The 27,426-nt window shown below is 47.5% G+C and overlaps 2 protein-coding genes across 3 annotated transcripts in view; both read right to left on the bottom strand.

Annotated features, from left to right (window-relative positions):
- The window catches only part of TMEM132B (transmembrane protein 132B), a 254,751-nt gene extending 228,876 nt beyond the window's left edge, over positions 1-25,875 (bottom strand). The window contains exon 1 of the mRNA XM_084491622.1: positions 25,634-25,875. Within this exon, the coding sequence (XP_084347748.1) occupies positions 25,634-25,718 (85 nt within the window). The 5' untranslated portion in view covers positions 25,719-25,875. The remainder of the gene's footprint in view (positions 1-25,633) is intronic.
- LOC311420584 (uncharacterized protein) lies at positions 1,392-25,240 on the bottom strand. 2 transcript variants are annotated; one of them, XM_084491629.1, is made up of 5 exons: positions 25,149-25,240; positions 17,736-17,831; positions 16,723-16,797; positions 1,728-1,886; positions 1,392-1,625 (listed from the first exon to the last, which is right to left on the bottom strand). In XM_084491629.1, exons 3-5 carry the CDS (start codon positions 16,785-16,787, stop codon positions 1,535-1,537), a joined length of 315 nt encoding a protein of 104 aa, XP_084347755.1. In that variant the 5' UTR covers positions 16,788-16,797; positions 17,736-17,831; positions 25,149-25,240; the 3' UTR covers positions 1,392-1,534. The 2 variants fall into 2 exon arrangements, with proteins under 2 accessions (XP_084347755.1, XP_084347756.1); XM_084491630.1 differs by lacking the exon at positions 25,149-25,240 and adding an exon at positions 22,200-22,238.
- Positions 25,876-27,426: the final 1,551 nt, after the last annotated feature.

The raw sequence follows: 27,426 nt of genomic DNA, 5'->3' as shown, positions 1-27,426 counted from the left end.
TCAGCAGGTCCGTATGGGTCCACTCCACCCTGCTGATAGCCAGAGCCATGCTGGTTCCCTTGGACACCAATTTCAAAGCAGCCTGGAGACACCTGCAAAACTCCATCTTCACAAACTCAGTCACTTTTTTTTTTTTTCCAGAAAGACTTTTTAAGCCAGCTGTCAGCACTCTTACAATTCCAGTATTAAACCCTCTCCAAGGTGGAATTCACCTCCTGGACAACCCGACACGCTCAGACCTCAGCCAGGCTCCTTTGCATGCCATAGTCCTCCATCAAGTTAAATCCCTGCAGCAGAGCAGCATAGAGGAACCTACTGACACCAGCTCACCTGCAATAGATTGCACTCCCTGTAAGACCCACTCCAAACACTTCCTCATGGATCACAGGCCAAGACAAGACCGTGTATATCCATGTTTCGCACCCTACAGCCATGATGTTGCTCAGTCTCCAGCTTTCGGGACCATTCCTTCTCTAGGATGAATCAAACAAAACAGAAAATAAAAATGTAGAAAACTCTATGGACCCACAATAAATCAAAGGCTCAGCAGTGCTTAGGACCCTACTGCCTCATATCTTCCAGAGGTCTATCTTGCTACTGAGTGCCCACACGAAGGCACAGAATAACCAGACAAGGGGCAGAAGGACTAGGACAGACTGGAAATACTGGTGACAAAGTTTAAACTTCGTAAATACCAGCTTTCACCAAGGCGACACAAACAGAAATGAGTCATTAACTTAATTTATTTTATGAAAAACTTGAATAAAGTTTAATAGAAAATTAGTCATCTTTCCTTTTTCCATTTTTTTTCTACTCAGCCTACATAATTTAATTAAATCCGTGCTGTGGAGTTCCAGAGGATGATTAAAAATAACCTCTCATTTTCTATTAAACTCCTTTGGTTTGTACAGGAATTCCTATAGAACCTTATTAAATTTCTGTTTACCTCTGATACATTTCATTCTTATTCTATACATCTTTCTCTTAAGTCCAAAGGGCTTTTGTGATGGGGATGACTTATTAAATAAATATTCTTTCCCATTGCAGGCAATCAAAACTTTACATCAACATTAGATCAGTGCAGGAGAACATCCATAGGGGGAAAACTGTTTAAAACGCAACATTACTGCCTTTTTTCTTTGTGAATTGGAGACAGAAAGACGGTTAAAAAGACCTTTTCTTGTTATTGCTGCTGTGTCTTAGTCAAAGAAGACAGAAAGAAGAAGGTTGGTATTGTTGTTGGGGTTGTTTTTATTCAGCCTTCTTGGTATTTTAATTTTGTAGCGGTGCTTGCAAGAACACAACCCATAGCAACTCAGTAGCTCTGCAGGCTTGCAGAAAGCCAAGATTTTTTTTCCCCAGTTTTCTAACATTGCTGTGGAGCTACAGTACAGAGCTATGTAGCATTTATTAAAACAAGGCTAGGTTGCTTTACAACAGGTAGGATATATTCAACAAAACCAAAAAAGGATGCAGAGCCTGCAGGCACATAAAACCTGTACAACACGGTAGAGGACAGTTCCAACATCCTTACTCAAGCTGAGTCATTCTTGCTGTCAACCTCCTTGAAAATTTGATCTAATTCATTCATCAGTTTCGGTGTTCGGCCCATGTACACTGGATTCCTGACCAAATCAAGAGAAATCAGAAGCCCAGGAAGGTTCATACAATACACCTGGGTTTGTCATTTGGCACAAAGGAATTGCACAGACCTTTTTATTTTTTACCTCACACACAGGGTCCACCCTCTTACACCTTGTCCAAGCTGAGTCACGTTTTGGAACTTGTGCTTCCTGGGGGAGAGGAGAGACGGAGCTGCCAGCAAGCACCCAGGCACATGGAGGGCAGGCAGACCCAGCACAGGGCACATGTCCTCACCAGCAAGCCTTAAAGAAAAAAGAGGGGGAAAAAAAAAAAAAAAGCCTACAAGGGCAAAAAGAGAAGCAGTGCCAAGGTCTTTCCTGGCCCATGGCCACCTGCCTCTGCAGAGCAAGATTGATGCACTGGCAGAATATGTCGTTTTGAAACTAATTGCACAACAAGAAAAGATTCTTTAATATCATGCAGCCAATCCTAGGGGGAACAATTACTACGAGATAAAAAGAACAGGAAGAAGGAAAAAAAAAAAAAAAAAACAAACAACTTGTGCATGCAGAAGATAGATTTGCACAGTTTATACATTTCATTAGGAAAGCCTTCTGCAGGTTTGACAGTCACCTTGAGCAGCATTACGGAGGAAAGGGAGGAGTCAGTAAACATTCAGGAGCCGTAACATTGCAGCTCTGCCCCCAGGTAACTGCACTGCCATTAAAGGCCAAATCTAATAAGAACTCATCTTGGCTCACAAGCCAGAAAAGCCTTCAAAGATCAATTAAACTGTGAGATAAGGCTGCAGATGCTTCCATGTCCATGGACTACTCAAGTCCAGGTCCCACATCAGTTTTCTGAGCTCGGACTGCGCCAACACATCACTGTTGGACACACATCAATTGTCCCCAAAGGCAGCACCCCACACCAGCACCCCGAGGACCCAGCAGGAGCCATCTCCCATTTTAATTTGCAGGAAAGCCAAGACAAAGTTTGACTAAGCAAGGTTGCTCCCGGTGAACAAGCCACAAGCATCAAAGCTAAACTTTTTTTTTATTATTATTTAAAAGGAACATCACATAACTTTAAAAGGGCTTGTATTCTTTAAGACCCAGGCTGAAATCCCCAGCTATTATCTGCATGCAAAGGCCTTACAGCTGCCATGGAATCTGTTCCCTGACAATTTTGTTGCCATTGAACCTTGTCTATCTTGCCATCTTAACATAAGGTTTTCTCTTCTGAATAGAACAGAATAATTCCTAATTTGAATTCCACTGCACAACAGAAACAGCCTGTAAAACCTCAAAAAGGAGCCAGATCCCTCCAGCAGAATAGAAGGCTTCGGGACTGTATAGAACAGAACATAAAATTAAAATAACAGACATCATAGAGTTTGATAGCATCTTTCAATCTCCAAGATCCCCAAATACATTACTAACTGCAACAACCATTTCTGTTAGACAACTGCACATCTCTGAAGTGAATCATACATTCAAGAGAGGAGTAAAGAAGTGTTTATGTAAATGGGAAGCCGTTTATTGATCGAGGGAATGCTACCAGCCCTAGGAGGGAGCACAGCAGCACTACACAAAGGTCGTAACAGTCACCATAGGTGTGCCTGTTACTCTGGCTCAGTTTAGACAGCAAGAGAAAATTAGCATTTACTCTCACCAACAGAGAAAGATCATCCAATAAATGTATTTTCATCAGCATTATAATTCAGGATCTTCATTTCTTTGCTGTCCCTGGTACTTAATGCCTAAAAAACTCATTCTGTGGTTAAAAACTGGTATTGCTATAAACCAATGTAATAACAATATCCTTTTTCAAATCAGCTCCCACAAGTTACTCATTAGATGATCTAATCAAAAAATGATAGTTAATAGTTGCCTCAGTGTTTTCATCAGTGTTTTTTTTTTATTTCCACTTTTAGTTTTCAGAGACATAAAAAGAAAACAAGTATAAACTGTTCCAAAAAGTTTCTGAAGTTCCCAGGTCAGTGTTGTTGATTCAAAGCAGGCCTATAGACTCTTAAAAAAAAAAAAAAAAAAGAAAGAAAAAAGTATTTCTTTTTTTATTATGTGCTTTTTAAGAATAAGCTTGGTTTATCCTTTATTCTCTTTCTGCAGACACAGGAGAGTCAGATCTACACCCAATATCCAACTTCCAAAGAAAAACTCATTCTAACAGATTTTTTTTTTTCTAACACAAAACCTAGAATTCAATTTTTAGGTCTCTCAAATACCTCCTGATGCTGATAAACAGGAGTATAATCCAAGCAAAATAAGTGTCTTGAATCCTCACAGCTAAATTCCAATTTCTGTGCAAATTTCCAACGTTGCCCTTCAGTCCCAAGAGCTACACATTGCACAAGCAAATACTAAAGGTAGTGATCCAATTTGTTCTGCCAAGTATATAATGTGTCATAAAGTACTGCAGAGGAAAGTGCAAAATTAGCCATTCCAGCACTTTCTTAATCAATGGCAAAAACAACAGGACTCTCCCTAGCCACCAAGCAGGTCTTCAAGTCCTGACATTTCCTTTAGCAGCACTTGTTTTCTAGGTAATTAATTTGTCAGCACTTGTACAGTATTTCATAGCTCCAGAACAGCAACAAAGGCAACTCAGAAGCAAAAGCCCAAAGTCTTCCCATGCAGCGCAGCCCACAGAAAACTGCTGGCTTTTTCCTAAATATCCACCACAGCTCCACAGTGCGCTCAAGCCCATATGTTAACTAACGCAAACCAAAAGCAGAGCACATGGACACCTCTCCCCCTGCTCAGCACCACGTGCCCTCTTCGCCCACACTGGGAGCAAACTTCAACAAGAAGACATCAGGCTGAAAAAATCAGGCTGAGTCAGGGACACCGAGCCCTTGAGCACTGGAAAGTCACTGCAAGGGTCTTCCCATAGCAAATAAAATGAAATCAGCATCCCACAGGACAGAGTTTGACTCCCAAAGAGTTAGGCAAGCTTTTGAAGATCCTTGTGCAGCCACCCCGAGAGACAGTAGCTCAACCACATTTGGCTGCAGGGGAAGACGATAACCCTGAGCAAAGCCCGTCAGATTTACTATTTTATCTGCTTTTCATCAAATTCTGCATCACAAGAAAGAAAAAAAAACACAATTCTTTATACAAAAAAAAAAAAAAAACCATTAAATGAAGCTAACTCCAGAAGCTCCTAAACCAGCCCCCAAAATGTATATGATCCCAGAAACCTACCTATCCCATTTGCACCAGAGAAAGACACAATTCTGCACTTTGACTGAAACTCTCATTGGCTGCCACAGGATTAGGTTGGGCAATGCAGTGACCAGAGATACAGGCTGCAGACTGGAGACACTTGCAAGCCACGACACCCAAGGCAGGCTGGGCACAGGATGGGGAAAACCCTTTCAGTAAGAAACCCACGGCCTTTAATTGTTACTTCTGTTCTTGCGAGTGGCATCACAAAAGAGCCTAGCTGTATCTAGGAGCCCCAGGACCAGGAGGACACACAGGATGCTTTGCTACCACCATGCAGCAGCATGCCTACCTGAGCACAAATAAATATGTAACTGGGATTTCATACCTACATGAAATGAATTTTACCTTTGGTCTTGGCCTTTACCATTCGTGTGCTGTAACTGCATTCCTTTCAGTTTAGCCCGGTGCTATAAATATGACTGGAACCTTCAAAACTGTCCTCACAATGCCAAACCAACCCCGCATGGAGCAGGCCTGATACCCGATGCTCAGATAGCTCTAAATTGCCTAGCTGAAGCGGTAATTCCCTCTGCTGGGAGAGGGGCACTATCTCCTTGGGAAGAAAAATTGGTTTGAGCGAGGATTTGAAATGCTTGGGCTTCATTTAGACTAATCCCCCTAACCACTGAGAGAAATCCCATCCAGCAAGCCCCCGCCCCGTCCCTCAGAGGAGCCTTGCACCGCACAGTGCTCCGAGGAGGAAACACATGTGACCTTTACACCAAAGTACGGCATTAAAACCTCTGAGCCGGCAGTCAAGAGTCTCTTTCAAGAGACTGACCAGAAGCAGGACAAAGCTTGCGATTTCCAAGCTTTCTTTGCGATTTCCAACCTTTACTTGCACATCCTGCGAGCCAAGCATCTGAGCATCAGAGCTGGGGTTTCCCTTGACATAGACTGCATTTACAGAGTTCAGGTAGGGAATAAAGTCCAGCTGCCACCTGCCATGAAGAACAGCAGATCATCAGCTGAAATAAAAGTGAAAATGCAGCTTCTGCTGTCACAGACAGGATGGTGACCATCAGCACCCCAAGAAAGGACACAGCAGCCCCCAGGAACAGTACAGGAGCACCACCCACATGCCCATGAAGACGTGGGAAGTCAGCAACTCGCTTGTGAAGACTTTGTTGCCTCAGGATGCAGAAAGGCAGAGGGAAATGCACCTCATTTCACTCCCATGTGCTGTATGTGTTCCTGTATCCCATACATTCTTCATAATATTGTGTGCATGTTATTATCCAGGGACACATCGGAACTGCTACCAAGGTAACACAGACAGTAACATACAGCAACCAGGGAAAAACACCACTGGTAACACAATGCATTTTCTTGGGTTATATTTTCATTTTCTTTCTTATAACCTACTTGGTTATTGACATACAAAATATTGTATTTGTATAGTTTGACATCTTTTACATTTTTGTAGAATTTAGATCCAAGTTTTTAATAGCTCTGCTAAAAAAAAAAAAAAAAATCTCATTAATGACTGAAGACTAAGGGCTGAGAGATTCCTTATACGAGGACTCTCCAAAGGAGACATATTTGTGTGAGTCAACAGCATATGTCACTCTCTGAAAATAATGCATCTGAATGAGATTTTTCTCTGCTAGTTTTATTTAATGAACAAACAACAAATCCTCAGCACATACTTTCGAAAGGATGCCTGGCAAAACAGAGGTTAAGCTCGTTTTCAAACTTCACCATGACAGGCAGAGAATTTTCCAATATTCCCATAAATCCACGGAGAATGGCTGCACAGAGCATACAAAAGGGTTTCTTTCCCTTTTTATGATAAGAGGACAATTCAGGAGCCTAGGACATGCTGAAAAATAAGTCTCTAGTGGATGGATTTGAACAGAAATGAGCCTGGGCACCTCTGCTGCTGTTCTGATGATCACATTTATACCCCTAGCTGTGGATCAGCAAAGGGAAAATAACGCTCTTTCAGGTAGGCAGATGGACTCTCAGTATCAGGTACAGACAGTTTGCAAACTGTTTAACAAACGAATATGGTGCTTGAGGATGAATTTCCATTTTTATACAGCATTGGAGAAGGGCCATTCTCCTACAATATCTGTCACACAAAAGCCACACTGCTTCACCCTGCCCTGCCGACCTGAGACCGGACACGATTCACCAGTCCAGGAGCTCAGCTGGAACTTTAAATTCCCAGGAGAGACTGGTGGGCTGAGGGAGAAAAAAAAAAAAATCTCAAAAAAGGTACATTTGATCTGAACGCCTTGGAGAGATGGATATTGAACTCCACGGCACTATATTTAGACTCCCTTTTCAAAGCATAAATGCACTTCAAATTCTCTTCATTAGGTCCCATTCTTCAGACGTGGCATTTTCTGCTAAAAGTAAAACTGCTGCACTTCAGAGAGGAGCAGGGTGGCCTCAGAGAGGAGCCTGACAGCCCCTTCCCCACCACGGCCACGTGCCTGTGTGGCCTGCACAGAGCAAGTGCCAGGCAGCTACCTCAAGATGGATCCTCGCTTGCAGAGCCAGCCCACACTGTCTCCGGCCTGTGACAAGCCCCAAGGAAGCATCAGGGGGCCTGGGCAGTGGAGACACAGTGGCAGGACACCCCAGCCTTCACCCAGCTGCAGTCCCTAAATCTGAGAGGCCACTAGCCCTCCTCCCGGCGCCACAGTCGTGCCTCATGGAGGGTGATCCCTGCTCTCCATGTCAGCTCAGTCCTGAGGAGCCACACACTTTACATGTCTCAGAAGAACGCTAAATTGAAAACTCAGTCACACCACACTGTGACTACTGTGAAGTGCTACTGAAGAGAAGCTAACATTTGTTTTTAATTACCCAGTGTATATTTGAAAGACTTGAAATTGTCCCACAAATATTAAATGAATGTTGTGTGTTTACTAGGCACTTGTGCATGGAAAATGAAAGTTATCTGACAACCGTCTCCAAATGCCAATATTGTACCAATATCACTACATCCACACGTAACTAGTCTCTGTGGGCTTTAAACCATGTAAAGAAAGTAAAATTAGGAAGCAGAGGTATGCTACACACTGCCCTTCGAGAGGTAGAGTAAATGCAAATGATAAAGTTAGTATTTTATTCCCCTATTACCATTTTGTTCCTAACAGATCACATTGCCATTTCACTCAGACTCAAGACAAAATGACACAGAAAACAGGAAAGTTTGTGCCAAACGCAGAATGACATCCATAAATTTATGAACTAACTAGACTGATGTTCAATGCGATGCAAAGCACTTGCCAATCAATAGTCACGAGCATCAATTCCCTGCAATTGGCATTCCTGTGCCACCAGCCTCCCACCAGCAACAGGCCATGCCATTTTCTGCTTAACTTTACGATCATTGCAATCTCCCCTAATCGATGGCATCGATGGGCCTGTGAGATCGAAGTGCTGAGGCAAAATGAATATGAGGTAACAGCAGCGCCCGCGGTACCTGGCACTCCGGCAGCGTTGCTTAGCGATAGGGCCTGTGCTCGCTGTCCTCACACTGCTGCCTACGCCCAGGGAGGAGAGGGATTTCAACAGTAATCAAACTACTGACAAAGAGAAGCAGGAGGAATAACCGCATGCAAAATAAATACAAAGTGCTCTGCCTTTTTCTAAGGGGTTTATAGGAATTTAACTCCCAGTTCTCCATAGAAGCACAGAAATCAGTCAGTGCTGGTGGAGCAGGGCAATGCTTCACTTTCCCCATTGGCATCCCGGTGGCTTCACCGTAAACCCTCACTATCCCCAAAAAGAGACCTGAAAAGCAGCCTGCACCCACAAGCAGTGTTCGGGTACACTCATAGCCATTTGCGATCAGTAACATCCTTGTCTCTGTTTCTGTTGCAAACCATCTGTTGACGGCTTGAGCAGAAAGTAAACTTCTCCCCACTACCAGAAAACGTCTCTGGGATCTCCACTTGGGATGGATTAACAGCACCAGAGATGGATTCAAGCCACTGACAGCTGTGACAAATGAAACCCACCATATTTAAGGGCTGCAATGCCCTGTGCCCACATGCAATCGATGCCTCGTAGCCACTAACTGAAAGTCCCTCTGTGTCAAGCACTGTCAGAGCAGTGAGATCATAAGCTAGTGCCCGTCAATCTCCATTTGTGTGCAAAGCTGCAAAGAGAGCTTCTGTAATTCTCTTAGAGATACAAAATGGGCACTCTGATTTTTAAATGAAAGCATGAGATAATGCCAGCTGCCGGTAAACCTCAAAGACAGCATTTATACAGCATCAGAAACATTTGCAAAGACAAGAAACACCTTTGGGCTGCAAGACCTTAAAATCTACAATCCATAGCCTGAAAACTTTTGTGCCTCCACTTAAGCACACTGTAGGATCTGCACCTGTCAGCATCATGATCACCTCAACAAGGCCACACTTGTACAGCAAGAAAATTTGAAGGTGTATTATTCTTCCCCCCACCCCACCCCTTTCTTTTTCCCCAAATTTGGAGGAGAATATAGTAGACACAGAACCAAAAGTTTCAGCTTGTACCCCAGAGACACAGCACAAGCTGCACAACAAAACTCCTTGAAGTCCTTTCCTAAGCAGAAAGCAAGGACCATGTTCTTCAGAGGCTGTCCTAGAACAAGCACAGCAACAGCACAGATTTGCTGGGTGGCTGCACGGGGCTTGCATAGGCAGCCTTAAGACCAGCAGCTCCAGCAGGCTCCTGGTGCTTTGTGTACCGCCATGACCCCAGCAGAACTTGGCAGTTCAACCCTGCAAAGCTGAGCAAGGAATTCTGAAATCCCACTGGGACACAGGCAGATGAACAACAGATAAATGAAGAGGAAGGAGACCACTGAAGGGGAAGACCAATGCCCAGAGGGGTGGAGATATTCAGCCCCTCAATTATCGAACTGGTCACACTGAGGGCAATTCATGGTGCCTAGTGCAGGCACATGAGGTGAGCAGGACGGAGCTGCAGACCTGCAGCTCTGGAAGGGACCACAGCCACTGGGCTTCTCTGCCTGAAGAACAGGGGTAGAGGTGCCTAGCATCTTCTTCCCGCAGATTGCAAAGCACTTTTTAAACAGAACCACGTGTGAAAAGATGCTGAAAGTATCAAAAAACAAAACACAAAACAACAACAACAACAAAAAAAAAAAACTCTAGGTGAAAACCTAAAGTACAGCAAACCGATTAGCCAGCAGGACACAGCCTTCCAGGTACACCAGTCCTGAAGCTTCTCTTCTCCCCTGAAGTTAAATTGAGGCAATTTTAATGAATATGTTACATTGTCATGAAAAACTAAGAATGAAAAACAATTTGTTTCTGCTTTGGAAATCCCTCTCTCTTGGCCTCCTCAGATTTCTTGACAGTATTCAGCACCATCTTCATCACTGAGATATGCCCAGTGTTACCAGAAACCCACGCTGAAAAGAAAAAATCATTAATAATTCAGACCTTGTTTCAGGGTCACTTAGAGGGGATTTCATCTGCCCATCACAATGTAACCAAGGGCTCCAGATTGCTTATCTGGCAGGTGCTGATTTGGGGAAATAAAAGAAGTGCCCATCTAATGGGCAAGCTTCTACGGAGATAGAGAGACCACAGCCAGGACGTTAAAGAGGGTACGAAGTAAAATAAGATCATCCTCAATGGGGGGAAACAAGGACAATTTGGAACCACCTCTGCTTAATGCAAGGCAAAATTAAACTGTGTAGAAAAAAAATGACTGCCTGCCTCCCCCTGATAAAACACATTGCAAGAGAGGAGTCAATGACAGCCTCAAAGAACCTCCCCATCAAGGGAGAAAAAGTTATCTCACATGATGTATCAAAGCCTCTCCATAATGAGAGGAGAAAGCTGCCCCAACGCAAAGGCAGAACCTGGAAATAGAGGTATTTTTCACAGATGTGGACAGATGCTCACAACCGCTGCAGAGCACGGAAGCACAGAGCAGCCCAGCATCAGGTCTTCTCCAGTACCAGGGGACCCATGCTGTGCACACAGCGTCCAAAGCACATCAGTGCTGCAGGAGAGGAGTGCTGTAGCCCCAGGCTGGAGATGTACATCTCTATAGTCTGTACATATGTAAAATATACATATACATATACATACACACGTATATTTACACGTACACTTCTCTGCTTCCAAAGCAGCAGATGAAACCATGTTCTTATATATTACATCTCAATAAAAAGTCTTGTATCAGTTTTGCTCCCTGTCCTATTTGAGGAACTGAACTACAGTCATGAGCAAGACATAAAAAAAAAAAATAGCAAAGCAATGTTCTGAAGACCACAACATGCATAAGAACTCCTATTAAATGGAGCCCCTGTTAAATGTTCCTACCCTCAGCCCATACATCTGGGGTGCAACTTTCAGGAGATAGAAAGATTTAACACTGCCTGGGTTAAAATAACCCCCCGGATTCTTGCTGCAGAGACTGTCGTGACAGTGTGTTCCTCTGTTTTATTATATTAATATGCAGAGTCATTCAGCACTCAACATGATGTGGCTCTTTGACTTGCACATGACTGTGTTCCCGAGCTGCAGCAACGCAGAGGCCTCCCCCAGCCCTCCTTACAAAAACACACTTATTTTGAGACAAAACATCCACAACTCCTCACAAAGAGGACTGGACACACAGCAGGCTGCACATGTGCACAGAGCCAGGGGCTGAATTTGTCCCTGTCCATCCCCGCCGCCCCCCACCAGGCTCCTGGGGGCACCCCCAGCCCCACTCCTGCCTCCGTCACATCCCCAAGTGCCCAGGAAGCACACTGAACCCCTTCTCCATGGGTTACAGCCAAGCAAGAATAGAAAATAACAGGCTATTAAAATAGCAAACAAAACATAAAACCCTAGCCCACAAACAAAGCTCTCCCTGGTTTGGAAAAAAAAAAAAAAAAAAAAAAAAAAAAAAAAAAAAAAAACCATCTTTCTCTTGCCTGCAATTGCGTGAATGTCTCCCGTTACCTCTAATGGCTGCTCCCTGCCACAACTTCCCCAGCTGCGAGAGGCACACTGCACTCCTTGGGGCACTATGTGCACAATTACCATCTTCTACTGGGGCATCTGGTTCAAGCACAAGCAGAAAGGAGACTGCTTCCAATGCTGACATTGTGATGCACATGTGCTAAACACAAAAGGAGGACCCCAGCTGACGTTCTGCTCCCCTTTCCGTACAGGCTTTTCTTGTTCTTTTTGTGTAGGATGCAGCTTGAGGAATACGTTTTGTTGTGGAGGTTTTATACCATGTAAATAATGGATATTGCTTATGTACCGATTATGTCAAACCCAGCTGTTTACCTTTGCTACAACTGCAATTATTTTAACAGGAACAGTAAAAATAAATTGGGGAGAAAAATAACAGGAACTTTCCAGTTTGGTTTTCAAAACAAGAGTGCTACCAAAAGCGATCTGACCTCAGACAAGTCACGTGCAGCCACCGATCTTAAAAATCAACTGAGCTTCTCCATGCATAGAGAACAGACCGCTCTGTGGGGTTCTGTGCAGGAACAGGTTCCAAAGGGTTCAGAACTTGGCCCAGACACATCTTCCTGGATTACCATAGCCCGCTCCAGCTGGGGCAGCACCTGGACACCTCCAGCAGCTGAGCCACAACCTAATGCTGACACCCAGCAGGCAGACAGGGTACAGAGAGGCCAAGAGCCAGATGCATGGACCGTCATCTCTCTGCTCTCCAGCAGGTTCACTTGTCTCTTGTCCAAATGCAAAAACACCAGGCTGGGCTCAATATTTCTTAAGGGACCTATCCCAAGAGCATGGAGGCAGCACCGCGAGGTCTCACAACATGGTAAGAGCAGAACAAACTTGGCGGAGGGCCAGCTCTTAATGAGGCACTTAAAACCAAACCACTTCATGTGTTCGCATCAGGGTATGCTCCATGGAAGCAGCACCTTTGCCAGCTCCACACCTCACTGACATAGATGAGCTGCCCACACTTCCACCAGAGCAACTCCCGACCTCCCAAAATGCTCTCTCAGAGGAGAAGCGACAGCCTGGCTATTCATCTTTGCTTCCTACCACTGCTGGCTTGATGCCCAGAACAGAATTAATTGCCCTGGCTTGCAGGAGCGGACATCCAACTGGATGGCGAGTTTCTGTCTCTGGAGAAACCACAACTTATCCAAACTCCCCCAGGACCACAAGGAATGACTCAGGCATCTCCAGACATGGGAACATATGGCTGTAGTCAACAGCCACGATGGGAAAACACACCAGGCAACCCTTATCCTCGCTTCCAGCACAGGCACAGCTTAAAGTTCCTCTGCAACTGTTCAGATGCAAAGCCCCTGCCATGAAGAATGCCTGAGAGACCAACATGGCATGAGCATGCACGCTGCGTTAGCGCTCAATTAGCAGCCCCGTTGATTTAACAGAGCCATTGGCTTGTATAATTGATGCTTGTGATGGGCAGGTTGGAGGAGGAGGGCAGGAGGGAAGTCAGATGGTCTATCAGTCCCCATCACCAGCATCCAAAGGCCCCATCTGGAGTATGGAGGGGAAAGCACCACTGAACAAACAGACCAAAAACAGTGCTTCCTCAAGATAGCGGGGCAGAGCTGGGCTTTCTCACAGCACTGGTACTGCCCCCACTTACCCCTTGTACTGCAAAAATGCCCAGAGCCCTGCCACCCAGTTCATGGAAGGCACTTGTCCAGGGCAGCTGTGGACCCGGGTCACATTTATCCTTTCTGAAGAACAACCTCATAAAGAAAAAAACTGTAACAGATCTCTGAGCATTTAAATGCATTTCCATAACTATCCCCAGAGAGCAGCGCTTATGAAGCAGGAACAGAGGCTGAGAGCACCCATTAGTAGCAAAAGTATTCAATAAAATATATTAAAAAAAAAGACTGGAAGTTATTCCCAGCCAAGGATTGCAGGCACAGGTTATTCCTTTCTGCCTGCTTCTCTGGGAACAGCAGCAGGTTGGGGATCATGTGCTGCTTGGGACAGGGAGCCAGCTCAGGACCCCACGACAACCCCATGCAGGTGGCGTAAAGCAGTGCTTGCTGCAAGGGGAGCAGGTGCAGCAGGTCCTCACATCCACAGTCTTAAAGGTGACAAAAGGAATGACAGAAACCCTGGCAAAGCACCAGCACACCTCCATCCATCCATCCATCCATCCATCAACCCCATGGCAGCTAGAGGAGGTTTCTGCAGCTGCTTTCACCAGTTTTAGAAGATGCTTGAACTGTTTTCATCACATGGCAAATCAAATGACTTTTTGTTTGTTTCCATTCACTCAACATTTTGGCAAATTCCTTAGCTCTGTGCTGTGCAGAACAGTTCTGCTGGAGGACCATGGCAATGTGACCCTGCTGTGTACCTGTCATTGAGCTCCCACGTGGGAGCTGCTTGCTAGAAGAGGAAAATCCTTTATCCCACTCCCCTTCCCACAGACACAACCTGCTCAGCCTCCATTACAAACTTCGTCAGGTTCAGCCTTAAAGTGGCAGCAAAGACGCTCTCCAGTGCGAAATACAAACCAACAGAAAAGATCAGATCAATTATTTAAAGGAAAAGTGTTATGGATTTTTTTCCCCTAAGAACCACGAGCAATTATTTTTGAGCACACAGATCTTAGCCATTTATTTATCCCAAGAATAAAAGTGGGAGAAAGGGGAAATGATTGCTTTTTCATTATTTGTCACACTGCTAGTACTGAAACAAAGTCAGAGGACTGCCAGGAGATCTTCTTTGATCCAAGTAAGGAATCATTTTCAAACATTTCAAACCCACAGGGAAAAAAAAACAAAAACAAGTCAAATCTTTCCACCATGATTCTGAAGATAAATATATGAGCAACAAAAGAAATCTTCCTCCACATACAAGATGCTGCCACTCCAGCTGAGTATAGAGGCTTTTAAAAAAGGTTCTGTCAGAGGTGAACCAAAACTGGACCAGGAACAGCCAAGCTTGAAGATTCATGTCATCAGCCCGACATCATTGCTCACAGTGAGTTTTATATATATATATATATATAAAATATTTTACATCAGGAACCAATTTACTTTTGCTGCTCCACAGAGCAATCATGCCCCAGGACCTGCAGCTAAATGGCTGGAACAGCAAAGGGAGCAGCACAGAACTTTAATGGCTTATGAAATTCAATTGAAATTGATGGTTGGAGAAGGGAAACATTACCACCCTGCCAATTTAACGTCAGTGCACACGGGCACGTACACAGATTTATACATGGACCAAGAAAGGTGGGAGCTCATTTACTGCTTGCTTTTGTGTCCGTGACCCCCACAGCACTCTAGGGAATGAGACAGCACCTCGTACAGTAACTTAAGCAATATAAAAACATTTCAACATCTCCAGACCTTTTTGTACCAGAACCTTTAATGTAAGAGCCACCTTTTGTGAAAGCAGCAATACATTATTCCAGCCAGTCCCGGCCACTCTGCTGAAAGACCAGGAGCCCTGCTCCATGGTCTCCTCCAGATGGAGCATCACCTCCCAGCCCTGCCCTGCCCTGCCGCTGGAGAAGACTTGGAATAAACCTGTTTGCAGCTGATGTACTTTTCAAACACAGATCTCTTCTGTTATGAAGCCTGTCTCTGATGAACAATAGAAAAATATTGTTGACAGGGGTGTACTTCTCCACCAACTCAAAAATATCATTTTGCAGAGCATTTTCACAGCTCAGCAGAAGGTGGAAAGAAAGACAATATTATGACTACACAGCAAAGAAAAATATAATTCATTATTATTAGCTTACAGTAGTTTTCTTGTTGGTTTTGGCTTTCTTAAGTGAGGTTTTTCACTAGTTAGAGCCCCAATCTGACTCAGAAAGTCTTTTTCAGGCAAAACTCACATTAATGGAAGATTAACTCGGGTAAAACATTCAGGATTTGGCCAGAACACTTCAGAGCCATGCTCACATTCCCAAGGCACCAACAAGGACTGCCTGAACACTCATCCTTTTGGCACTTCCATGCACACGATCAGCTGGGCACTTTAGGGCCCATCGCAGGGAAGAAAGAGCCAGACCAACACCACATTCAGCAGCTGGTGGCACATGGATGCTGCTGCCCTGCAGACACCAGGAACGGCCGCATCAGTGCCTCCGTTGGCACGGGGCTGGTGTGGGCACTTCACCTAGCCACAGCCCCACTGCACTGCACCAGCTGATCCATGGAAGGCTTCAATGTGCAGATTAATTATTATAACCTTTAACTGAGCTAATGTAAGCATCATATGTTGCTAATTACACAATGCAGGGCAGGAGGAAAATATTGTAAATGAATTTGACTCCTTAATCTAATCAGGATGACAAGTTGCATTTTAATTACAAATCGTCGTGCAGCAGCAAAGCATCTGCTGCAATTCAGTGACCCCAGTCCCAGAGCAAAGCCCCATCATGTCTCATCACCGTCCCAAACACCAGGCAAAGCCAAGCCACAGTGTCACCCCCAGCTGGGGACAGCAGAGCATCCACCCACAGACAGCAGTGACATGCCACTGGTGCAGAAATGCCCACCCTGAACACCCCTCCCTGATGACTCCTTGAAGTGAGGGCTCCTGCAGGACACCTTCGTGCTGGCCACATTCCGTCTGTAAACTGCTGTAATGCAACACCATCTCACCACGTGGAGGCAGATATCCTTGTGAATATCTCTGACTCACTGCCTGTCAATTCACGTAAGCAAGAAGCAGGCAGCGCCTTTGCAGCCTGTTTCCTCTACGTCCTCACAGTTAAGGGGAAAGAAAAAATGAGAAATGCAGTAAAAAAAAAAAAATAAAATGAGATTACAAAGAAAAAAACACCACTCCTGGACTTTCTCATCTGAGGTAGTGCCTGGAGCAAGTTTTTACAACCAAATTAAAATCCTTGAATATAGTGGGTTTTAACGGAAACACTGATATAGCCAAGCAACTACAGCACGGGAACGCACCTGCATAATGCATCACCTTGAGAATGCGTTACTGTGAGAGACGTGAAGATGACAATGTTCACCATCCAACGGTACCTGCAGCAATCAAAAACATCCACTTGCTGATAACTCTGCTGGTAATTAGAGAGTTTCAGGAAGAAGAGAAAATCCCTGAAATTTTATGGCAGATACAGGCTACCCAAAAAGCAAAAGGCAATCTATTTGTCTTATATTATTTTTCAATTTGATACAGTTTCTATTTGTCAAAATGAACTTTGGAAAAAAGAAAAAGCACTCTGAGCACATTAATGAGCTTCAGATTTTGCCAGTTATCTACATTAAAGAAAAAAAAAAAAAAAAAAAAAACACCAGGGGGCTGATTACTGTGAAATGATCTTAGGTTTCTCCCACTAAGTGGACAGATGGATTGCTACTTTCACGACTTCTTTTCAGCAGGGCTGAATTCAGCTGCTGGCAGGGGGTACCCTCCCAGCATCGTTTCTCTCCTTGTGCTTGCTGGGGCAGTGCAGAGACCCCTGAGAAGGCACAGGGCACAGCAGCCTCAAAAGCACCGCAAGAGCCCCAAGACAGGGGGAGGAAAGTGTCCAGGGATGCCACAGCCACAGCACAGTTGTCGTGCCACGGGTGGTGGTGGTGAAACCAGGGGTAATGCCACCAGTGCCAGCCAGGCCCAGAATGAGCTTGTCAATATGGCTGTAGAAAAGCTGGAATTTAAGGGGTTCTTGCCAGGCAATAAGGAAATAAAATTCATTGGTAAATGCACGCTGTTTGCCTAAATATTTTTAAAAGATAAATTTTACAAGGGGAAAAGCAAAACGCTTGGTGCCAAGCTTCAGCCCTACAGCCCTAACCCTAATTCCCAGTGGTGAGCAACTCAGGAACAGCCACAAGTGCTGTGGGGCTCCAGCCAGCAGCCGCTGCATTCACAGCCCCTCACTCTCAAAGGCGAGACAGGTGGGGAGGGGAAGGGCTGGGAAGAAGCCCCTCATTGCGCAGGGAAGGGCACTGCTTACCAAGAAGTGCTGCTTTAGGAACGTTCCTGAGCAGACGCTGCCCCATGTGCCTGCTGCTGGGCACTCTCCCACTGCAGCTGAGGGACTGCGCCACCTCTAGGACAAGGGATAGAAGAGGAAATGCTTGTTTTGATCCCAGGACACAAAACCCCAATGAAAACAAGCTCCCAGCCCCAGTAATGACTAAGCATGGAGTCAGGCGGCAGCAACACACTCCAGAATCTGCACCAACGCCGATGCCATGCCATACAAAGAAGCCATTTCTGAAGAAAAAAAAAAAAAAAAGCACAGCTAAAACCAAGGACCTGATTGTGCATCACGCCACTCGAACCACCTGTCAGTGCTGCCACAAGTGTCCCATCCGTCCATGTCTCCAGACAGCGACATATGGGTAAATAATCATTCATGTACGGATACATGCCAACCCACCTCTGTTCTGCTCTCAGACACACCTTTCACAATAGCCCCTTACTTTAACCCTAAATTATTTGCTCATCTTCAGGGGGAAGCAGACAGCAGAGGAAGAAGCAGGCAATTCCCTGTGATCTGAAAGCTCACTTTCTAAATCAAATCAATTTTTCTAATGTAATTTGCCTAATCTAAATCACTGACCCATGCATTTTCTCACAATCCTCTGACAAGGGCTGCACCAACTGAAGCAAAGCTAAAACACTTCAACCAGACCAATTCACTGAAGTCTTCAGAGGAATTTTTTCACTGCTGTAATTAATTCTTTAAGTACCACAGTGGGATGCTCTGAATTCAAATCCAGTCCAAGGAGTAATGATTATACTAATGGGAGAAGCTGTGCAGTAAATAAATGCAAGTGGCCTGCTGAAAGAGATTGCTTTCAATAGGAGGCTGCCACTCAGGGAGATAACCATGTTCTGGGGATAACTCAGATGACGAAGCCCCACATCACCAGGGCCTGATGAGCAGCCCCAGACCCACACACGTAACTGGGCATTTCGGCAGACACCAACTAGAACCAGGGCAACTCTGGCTCCCAGCCACACAGCTCCACACAGCATTGGTCCTGCCCCACATCAGGAGCACCCCAAGAACCACAACACAGCAGCGGCTGCTCAAAAGCCTTAGGCCAAGGCCACAGGAGGGCTGGCAGCGACCACAGCAAAACAGAAGGCTCAAGGCCGCAGTTTGGGCTGAAGGAGCCAATACTTGCCAAAAGTGATGTGCCAAGGGCTGGCAGCAGACATCAGTGACCTTATTACAACACCAATGGTGTTGCAGATGTGGATGGTTCTGCCATGGAATAAGGTTTGAGAGAGGGACACATGGATTTTAAAAGGGTGCATCTGAAGAACAGCTCCGCAGCATAGGCCCTGGAAAGACGTCCCCCATCCCCTCAGGCTGCCCGGCTCCATCAGGCCAGGGACGGAGCCTTTGCTTCCAGCAGCAAACATCAATTCCATCTCTCCATTTCTGCCTAACACTTCCCACAACTATTTTAATGTGTCTGATCCAGATCAAACTTGGCAAAAGAAACAAGCGTTAATTCAGTCCTGTCCATCCCCGCCCTGACTGTTAACACAACTGGCTGTCTTCAACATAGCCCCAGAGCCCATGTCCACCCCACCACTCTGCTCCCCGGGCCCGCAGGGCTTTGGGCACGGTGCTGGCTCCTCGCACACAGGACAGGAGAGCACAGGCTGCAGCCTCCACAGCACCAGCTCTCTTTCCCACATCCCTTTGAGATCTACAGATGGAAAACTAAAGAATGGTTAATCATAAAATTCATGCTGTCTTCTGTTTTACTTGCATTTTCTTTTTTTTATATTATAGAGATGAACTTTTTTTTTTTTGCACCAATAAACTCATGCTAATAACTTTCAGTGGGCTACTCCTAAGCAAAAGACAGGAAATGAGTAACAGCTGCATTAAAAAAAAAAAAAAGGAGGAAACCTTTGAATATTAATTCTCATATCTGTCAGAGATGAGGATTTAATAATGTTAGTAACTAAGCTACTCCATTATTTCCAAACACCTTGGAGGAGAATGTCTTTGTGCAAGATGAATTAGACAGTGTGACTGTAGCTGCCTTCTTTGCATCTTCAGAGCTCATCTTCACATGCATTTCAAGTCCCTGCCCTTTATTCTCCAAATAACCTCCAACTGTAAATGAATTTACATCCCAGCTTCTCCTCCGTTACCCACCTGTTTAACCATTTGTCCCCATTTCGCAGATTTGCCTGACTGGGGGGTTCAGATGGGCGATGAGGATAGAAAGTTGTGGATTCAGGTCACCCAACAAGCGATGGAAGAGGCAGAGAAGAAGTGTAGGCGGAAGACGGGAGAGGTCTAATGGTCTGCAAAGCACTCTGCCAAGGAAGCGGCAGAAGCCCTGCTGCCTGAAGCACTGAGCACCAGCCGCGCAGGAACTGCCTGTACCCGACCGAAGATAGGAGGAGCGGGGTATTTCCCAGTGCTTGCAGCTCTCACTCCCATGATGTGGGGACAGCTGAGGCACTCTAGCCTTTGAGCCTGCCCTGACAGAGCTCTGGTGCTGCTGGAGAGCTTTTACCATCCTCTGTTTCGATGATGAAAAGCCCATTTCATTGCACGGGCATGCATTTTGTCTTTTTTCCACCCCGTGGAAGACAACCATGCTTCTTGTGTTTAATGGCCATCTGCCCCCAGTTCTCAAAGTGCCCTTGAACCTGGGCATTTCAGGCTGCTGTGGTCCTGTGGCACTGGGGGACAGAGGCGCCGGGGGCTGACAGCTGCTGCCTCATATCAGCCTCAACATGCCCTGAGCACATGACCAGACCGGGTACTTCCAAAACTTGTGTCAGACTTGCTCCTGTTTGAACCAAGAATAATAATAATCAGCCAAAGCCAGTCAGCAGCTACTGACTCTCTACTGAGTTTCTAATTATTGCTTGTTGCATTGAAATCAGCTCAAGGGTTCCCTTTTAGGGTACATGGACGTTGTCATTTTGGGGTGCGAGTTTTATCCATTCCATGCTGCAGCAGCAACGTTTGCTCCAAGAGCTGCAGCATCCATTAGCAGCACCCTTTCCCCACCACAGCAAAGGTCTCACTGCTAAGCAAAAGCTGTGGCTAATTGACAACAGCTCCTAAACTGAGAGATAAAATAGTTGTGTCTGTCACTCACGTGAACAGCTGGCTTCAGCAGCCTGACTACTAAATAATGTAAAATGGTTCATTCTTCTGACTCAGGGAAGATCCTTTGAGAGGAATCAAAGTCTCTGGTGCTACAGAGCCATGCCCTGATCATTCCTGCATCTTAAAAATCTAACATTGCTCATAAAGTTCATAAATAACATAAACCTTGTTCCTCACACTGCTCTCCCAATCAGAGCAACTGGATTTAAATCACCTGCTGGCAGGTTTATTGGAGGGCCCACAAGCAGATAAGGTCCTGTGCACCAGCCCTCTGCACTTAACAGAATATAAATCTCTGCTTTGCCATCTGTTTTTGAGATGCTCCCATACAAGCAAAACAAAACAGAAAAAGAATCAAAAAAAAAAAAAAAAAAAAAAAAAAAAGACCAAAGCTATCTGCACTTCCAGTATCCAGAAGGATTTTATTTCTTGGGTAACGAGGATGACATTTCTCCCATCTCTTGCAAAAATGCTTTTGCTCTGCAGGTGGGCAGCCACCCTCTCCCCATGCTGGGGTTCCAGGGCGCATCATGCCAGGAAGATAAAAACATGCCCGGGGCCCAGGGCACAGCAGCTCTCCAGGGCTGCTTGATGCTGGTACGGCAAGACAAGGAGCACTGGTTCCTGCGCAGTTCTATCCCCTTCTTGAGGTACCCCCTTGCTTAGCCCTAACACACACACACACACACAGACACACACACAGACACACACACAGACACACACACAGACACACACACAGACACACACACAGACACACACACACACTCGCCTGAAGTTGCAGGAGACCAGATAGGATGTAATCACCACTTTTAAAGTCATCTCCTATGGTAGTCACATTGATTAAGTGAGGAGGCTGGGCTGCATTGAAAGTTGAACAAACTTTTCTATGAAAGATGATGTTTACATTGCCTCTCAATAGCCTGCTGAAATATGCATCTCTAACACCATTTCATCACCAAAATTTGGGAAGAAAGTGTTAAAAAAAAAAATAAAGGAAAAAATAAAATATGCTCGAATCTGGAGCACACCATAAATTCATGAAGCTTTCTGAATGTTGTCAGAAACAAAGCACGTTTATGTAAACAGAGAAAAGCTGAAAATGCACAGCAAGATAATTTCTCAACAGTGTGGAAGAAACATTAATATTGACACAGGACCCGAGTCTGCAGCCCAGGCAGCATCCCACCAGGCAAGGTGCTGGGCACACAGGTAAGTGCCCCAGACCTCTATGGTGGGGAAACAGGAGTACCCAGAACAAACCAGGCATGAGGCAATCCCTGCCCACCCCTGTAAGTTATCCAAGGCCTCTTTGCTCACAATTTCTGCCTGCCCATCCTCACATGGAAACAGCTTCCTCTGGAATGCCAGCTGGGAGGCTCCTGACAGCATGCAATTTAAACACCTTTTACAACACCCAGAACGCTGCATGGCTGCTCATGCTCCCAAGCCTCCGTGGCACTCAATGCCAGCCATGTGGCGGCCGCAGCCAGGAACACGTCTCATTGCAGCCATGCAGTAAGTGCTAATGCTGAGCCAGCGAATCAAGTCACTGCCTGGCATTAACAGACATCAGTTACACCAACGGGGGAGGAGGGCGAGGGGGTGAAGTTTGGTGAATTCAACTCACAGAGCAGACTATTTATTTCCACAGGTTGGCTCCTCATCCAGTGAGATGCTTCCCAGGGTTTTGGTTTGTTAGATTGCTGCCTACCACCTGCCCCAGCCACCCCTACCCCAGGTCCTCAGGGTGGCCACCAGCATAGGTCAGTGGGACTTGCCTCAATGCTGCAGGTAGGCAGCAGCACCCTCCACCCGATATGCAACAGGTGTCAGGAAAGCCATAACTAACGTGGAGAAGGGAGAGCAGTGCCACCTGCTCATGGTGTCCCACAGCACCAGAAGCAGCACGTGAAGTGATGGGCAAGCTGATAAAAGCCCCAAGAGCAGGTACGCAACACACCATCTGCTGCAGACACCCAACATCTGCCTGGGCTCAGAGGGTAAATAAACATACGATGGCAAACCCATCACAGCAATCAAGTGAACAGATGCCATCCTGATTTGGGAGTCCTTCCTGAGACGCAAACCATGCCAAGGTCTCGGTGCCCCCCACAGCCCACCTTGGGCTTGAACCTTCCTCCCCATGCTGAGCTGCTCCCAGCACGGGGATAATAGCGCTCGGAGCTCCCATCACTGCCAGTAATAAAATACAGCAAATTAATTGCACTCAAAACAATTGATTTGTTTTTTAATGTAACTATTTTGGCATCCAAACCCCAGGAGACTCTATTGATCAGCCAAAGAGCCAGGTGTCAGCGAGTGGAGCTTTGCAACCAAGCCTGACAGACTGAAGAAAACAATCAAAAACCAACACGGTGAGCGATGGGGACTTTCCTCTTTCAAACATACATAGGAGGCTGCAGCACCAACAACGGGGGATTATGAAGCATAAAAAGCTGTGCAGGGCAGGTCACGGCTGCCACCTGCTTTCCCAGGGAGTCCGATGCCGATCACAGCAGTGATGCACGAGCCCACAGCAGCTTCACTGCCTTCAGAGGAGCTGCTCCAGATTTACACTGACGGGAAGTAAAATCAGAATATGTGAAATGTATTGCTGGAATAGACGCTGGAGCACTACAGAAATTGCAGACTCCTCCCCTGACCCCGCTACCCCACCACATCACATCGGGTGGAACAGTCACTGGATAAAACACTGAAATCCGCACTGATGAGGAGAAAATAACCTACATTTTCAAGTTTGTACGATCACATTCTGCCAACCTACGGCACAGCCAATAGCACAGGTCTCTCATTTTCTGTTCCCGAAGCACCCCTGCACAAGGGGTGTTACGTAGAACCTTGGGGGGGCACACAATGAAACAAGCGTACCGCCTGTCCTCCTGCAGCCCCCCAGGGGTCAGAACACGACCCTCTACTTCCTTCTTGTGCACACATCATGGTGGCTGCCACAGCCCAGCTTCGCGCACAGGCAAGCCACCCAGCTCGCCCCCCAGATGCCAACCCACGCAGCCCCAGAGGCAGCCCCACCGCCAGCCAGGAAGGCGGCCAGGAGCCCTGTCCAGCTGCCAGCAGCAAGCAGGGGCCTGCTGCCACCAAGGCGCATCCTTGAAGCCAGCCCCAGGCTACCAAGTGCACGGCGCTCTCCCTCTGCTCGCAGGGGATTCCGGGACAGCGAGTGATCTCTTAGTTGTGCCTTCAAAGAGCTGTTCTGGGGGTCTGATGGGTCTGGGGGTCCACCTCCACAGAGCAGGGAAGGGAGAGAAGGCAAATAAATGGTGAAAATCGCAAGTGTCCAATGTGGCTGTCTGTGCGAGCAGGGAGCTTGGAGCTGGCAGCCCCACTCTGACGCAGGCAGTGGTCTCTGCAGCCACCTGGGTCATGACGCACTCCACTAACCCCAGTGTCTGGCAGGGACACTGCCTGGAGCATGCCATGGGTGGGAGCATAGCCCCAGGCCTCCCAAACCCCTTCTCCTGCTGCAACCCATGCTTGGGGAGGGACAGGACAGGGGCAGCAGCAGGACACGGGATGTCACAGTCTGGCGAGGCAAAGCCCAGCGACAGTTTGGCAATGTGCAGCACGAGCTGCAAGCTTGTGGCATGCACGCTGAGCACAGAGGCACTCAGAGAGCAGGGGAGAGGGACGGGCATGGCGGCAGGTTTGCAGCCACAAACTGTTCCAAAGTGGGTTTCCATATGTGTAAGCACTCGGAGCGCTGGAAGAATTACACCCACAGCCTGATCTCACCATGGTAGCTACCCACACAGGAGGAGAGGGGAATATCAGAGAAAAGATTATAATTAATGTGTCAAAGCAATAAAAAAAATAAAAAATGTATTCGTTTGCTGCTCTTAACTCCCTCCTCAACTAAAAGCAAAGGCTTCACCGAGCACAGGGCATCGCGCTGCCCACGCCAAGCCCCTGCCCTCATGCCCTGTGCCCCGCTTCCAGTTTCTACACATGGCCTTAGAAGTGCTCCCCCATCGAGGGACAAGCAGGATGAGGACCCCTTTGTCCCCCATGCCTCCCAGGGGGATGCTTCTACCCTCACAAACCGCTTCTACGGTGTCCCTGCAGAAACCCTTCCCCAAATTCTTCCTCCTTCCCCCTGCGCCCTCACGAGGACCCCCAGCCGCCGCCAGCATCCCTCCCACGCCTCGCTTTTTTTTTTTTTTTTTTTTTTGCTTCCCCCCCCTCCCCCCCAAAAAAAAAAATCTTCGCTTTTCAGCGGATCCGTAAACCCACCACCAAGTTTCCCCAGCAGCCCAGGGCCAAACGCGAGCGGCGTCCCAAGCAGCAGCAGAGGCGAACGACTCGCTGAGCAACTCCAGCCCCGGTGCATCTTAATTAATTGGGCTTTAACAGCCGCTTTTTATTACCGCCAATAGCCGCGGGCACAACGGTCCCTGCGGCGGCTTCCCCGGGTACCGTAGCCCCGGGACCCCCACCGCAGCCGAGCTGAACCCCGTCCCGTGTTCCCCCCCCCATCCCCTCTCCATCCCCAGGGCCTGATCCTACCCCTGCCAGCCACGGAGCAGGTTTAAGGCTCCCGTTCCGCGAGCATAAATGTTATCCCCGGGGAAGGGGGGAGGGATAAAATTAAAAAACAAAAACAACAACAACAAAAAAAAAACAGCAGAGTTTTCGGGAAAATTAAAGGGGGGGGGGGAAGAGGAAGAGAGGGGAAATAAAATAAAAAAGTGGAGGTTTCGGGAGCCGCGCGGGGTTACCTTGGCACAGGAGCAGCAGCGGCGCCAGGAGCAGCGCGGGGCCCCGGGAGAGCATCCTCTTTGTTCCATGCCCAGCAGTGGGCATGGTGCTACTGCTCTTCGGAGCGGGGCGGCTGGCGCCGGAGGGGGGGGGGCCGGGGGTGTCGCGGCGGAGCCCGGAACCACTCCCCCCTCTGCTGCCCTCGGCCGGGAGCCCCGTGGAGGTGCCGGGGCTGGAGAGAGGGGGGTCCGGGGATGATGGGGGTGGGGGGGCCAGGCGGGGACACCCCTCGCTCACGGTCGCCCCCGCAGCATGGCAGCCACCGCACCCCCGCCCCGATCCCGCTGCCCGGGGGGCGGGCGCGGGGCTGTGCGGCTCAGCCTGGAGGGGGTTGGCTTTTGGGGGAGGGGGAATAGGTTTTTGGGGAAGGAAGGGGGGGGCAGGAGGGGGGGGCTCCGGTGAGGCCGTCCCGAGCCCCCCCCCCGGAAGTTTCTCCCCGCTCCCCCCGGGGGGTGCCCTGACCCGGGGCGCTGCAGCAGACTCGGGGGGGTCTCGGCCGCCCCACTCCCGGCTCGGAGCGGCGGCGGCGAGGTGCGGAGCGGAGCGCAGGGAAGAGCGCGGCTCCCCCCTCGCGGCCGCGGCCGTCACTGCGCGGAGCCGCCGGGCTGGCGGCGGGGGGTGCGCAGGTGGGAGCGGAGGGGGCAGGGTGCTCGGGGGGGGGGGGGCAGCTGTGTGCGAGGGACGTGCAAAGGGCCGTACAGAGCACGTTGCAAAGGGGCGGGCAAAAGGTTTTGCAAAGAGCTGTGCAAAGCATGTTGCAAAGAGGTGTGCAAAGTACCATGAAAAGCATGTTGCGAGGGGCGTGCAAAGCCCCGTGCAAAGGGGGTTGCAAAGAGCCGTGCAAAGGGATGTGCATGCAAGATTGCAAAGAAGTCTTACAAAGGGAGTTGAATAATATGTTGTAAAGGGCTTTGCAAAGAGCTGTGAAAAGCATGTTGCAAAGGACTTTTCAAAGGGGGTTGCACAGAAGGGTGCAAGTTCCAGCTGAATATGAGAGGGCACTTCTTTACTGTGAGGGTGGCAAAGCACTGGAACAGGTTGCCCAGACAGGTTGTGGAGTCTCCTCTGGAGATACTCAAAACCCGCCTGGGTCCCATCCTGCACACCGTGCTCTGGGTGATCCTGCTCGACAGGGAGTTAGACTGGGTCATGTCCAGGGGTCCCTTCCAACCTCGGCCATGCTGTGAGTTGGCAAAGGACATCCTAAAGGGCATGCAGCAGAAACAAAGGGGTGTGCACAGGGCTGTGCAGGGCTGCAGGAGCTTTGCTCAGACACTGCCCTGCAGCAGCACAGACACTGGTGTACTGTTTCCACACCTCAGCCCCGATTGCCCTGAGTGGCACTTGAAGTACAAAGCCAAACACTGCTCGTCTTCCCTAGACCTCTCCCACTGAATACAAAAATAAACCGCTGCCAGAACCAGTGTTGCAGTGAAAAGTAAACCCAGCTCTTTAAGAGCTGGGAGTTGTTACTGTGATCACAATAGAAACAGCTAGGTAAAAAGGAGGGAATAACTTAAAAAAAAATATCCCCTTGGGTTCTTCCAGTTCTGCAAACATGTCTCTGAGTTTGATTTTTCCCCTCCCTGCATAAACAAGCTTTTATGTAGTACTTGCTCTAATCTTGTTTGCCTCCATAACCACTCCTATGAATGTCATAAAAAATTTAAGTTGAATATTTTAGCGCTCCACACAAATGGCAATGTGAACAAATGCTCACCTCTCGTGCAGGAAAGTGAAAAACTGCACCCTG

The sequence above is a fragment of the Aythya ferina genome (assembly GCF_964211825.1).
Source record: "Aythya ferina genome assembly, chromosome: 17".
Taxonomy (NCBI): domain Eukaryota; kingdom Metazoa; phylum Chordata; class Aves; order Anseriformes; family Anatidae; genus Aythya; species Aythya ferina.
Note: the sequence above shows the minus strand (reverse complement) of the source record. Positions and strands in the feature narration are given on the sequence as shown.

What these genes read in the sequence shown, in the direction of transcription:
- LOC311420584 (XM_084491629.1), bottom strand. Translation starts at nt 16,787, where the DNA reads ATGGTGAACATTGTCATCTTCACGTCTCTCACAGTAACGCATTCTCAA. An exon ending in CAAGGTGATGCATTATGCAG is followed by an intron (nt 1,887 to 16,722) that starts GTGCGTTCCCGT and finishes TTTTTCTTTAAG; the next exon opens with GCTTGCTGGTGAGGACATGT. An exon ending in GGGTGGACCCTGTGTGTGAG is followed by an intron (nt 1,626 to 1,727) that starts GTAAAAAATAAA and finishes TGATTTGGTCAG; the next exon opens with GAATCCAGTGTACATGGGCC.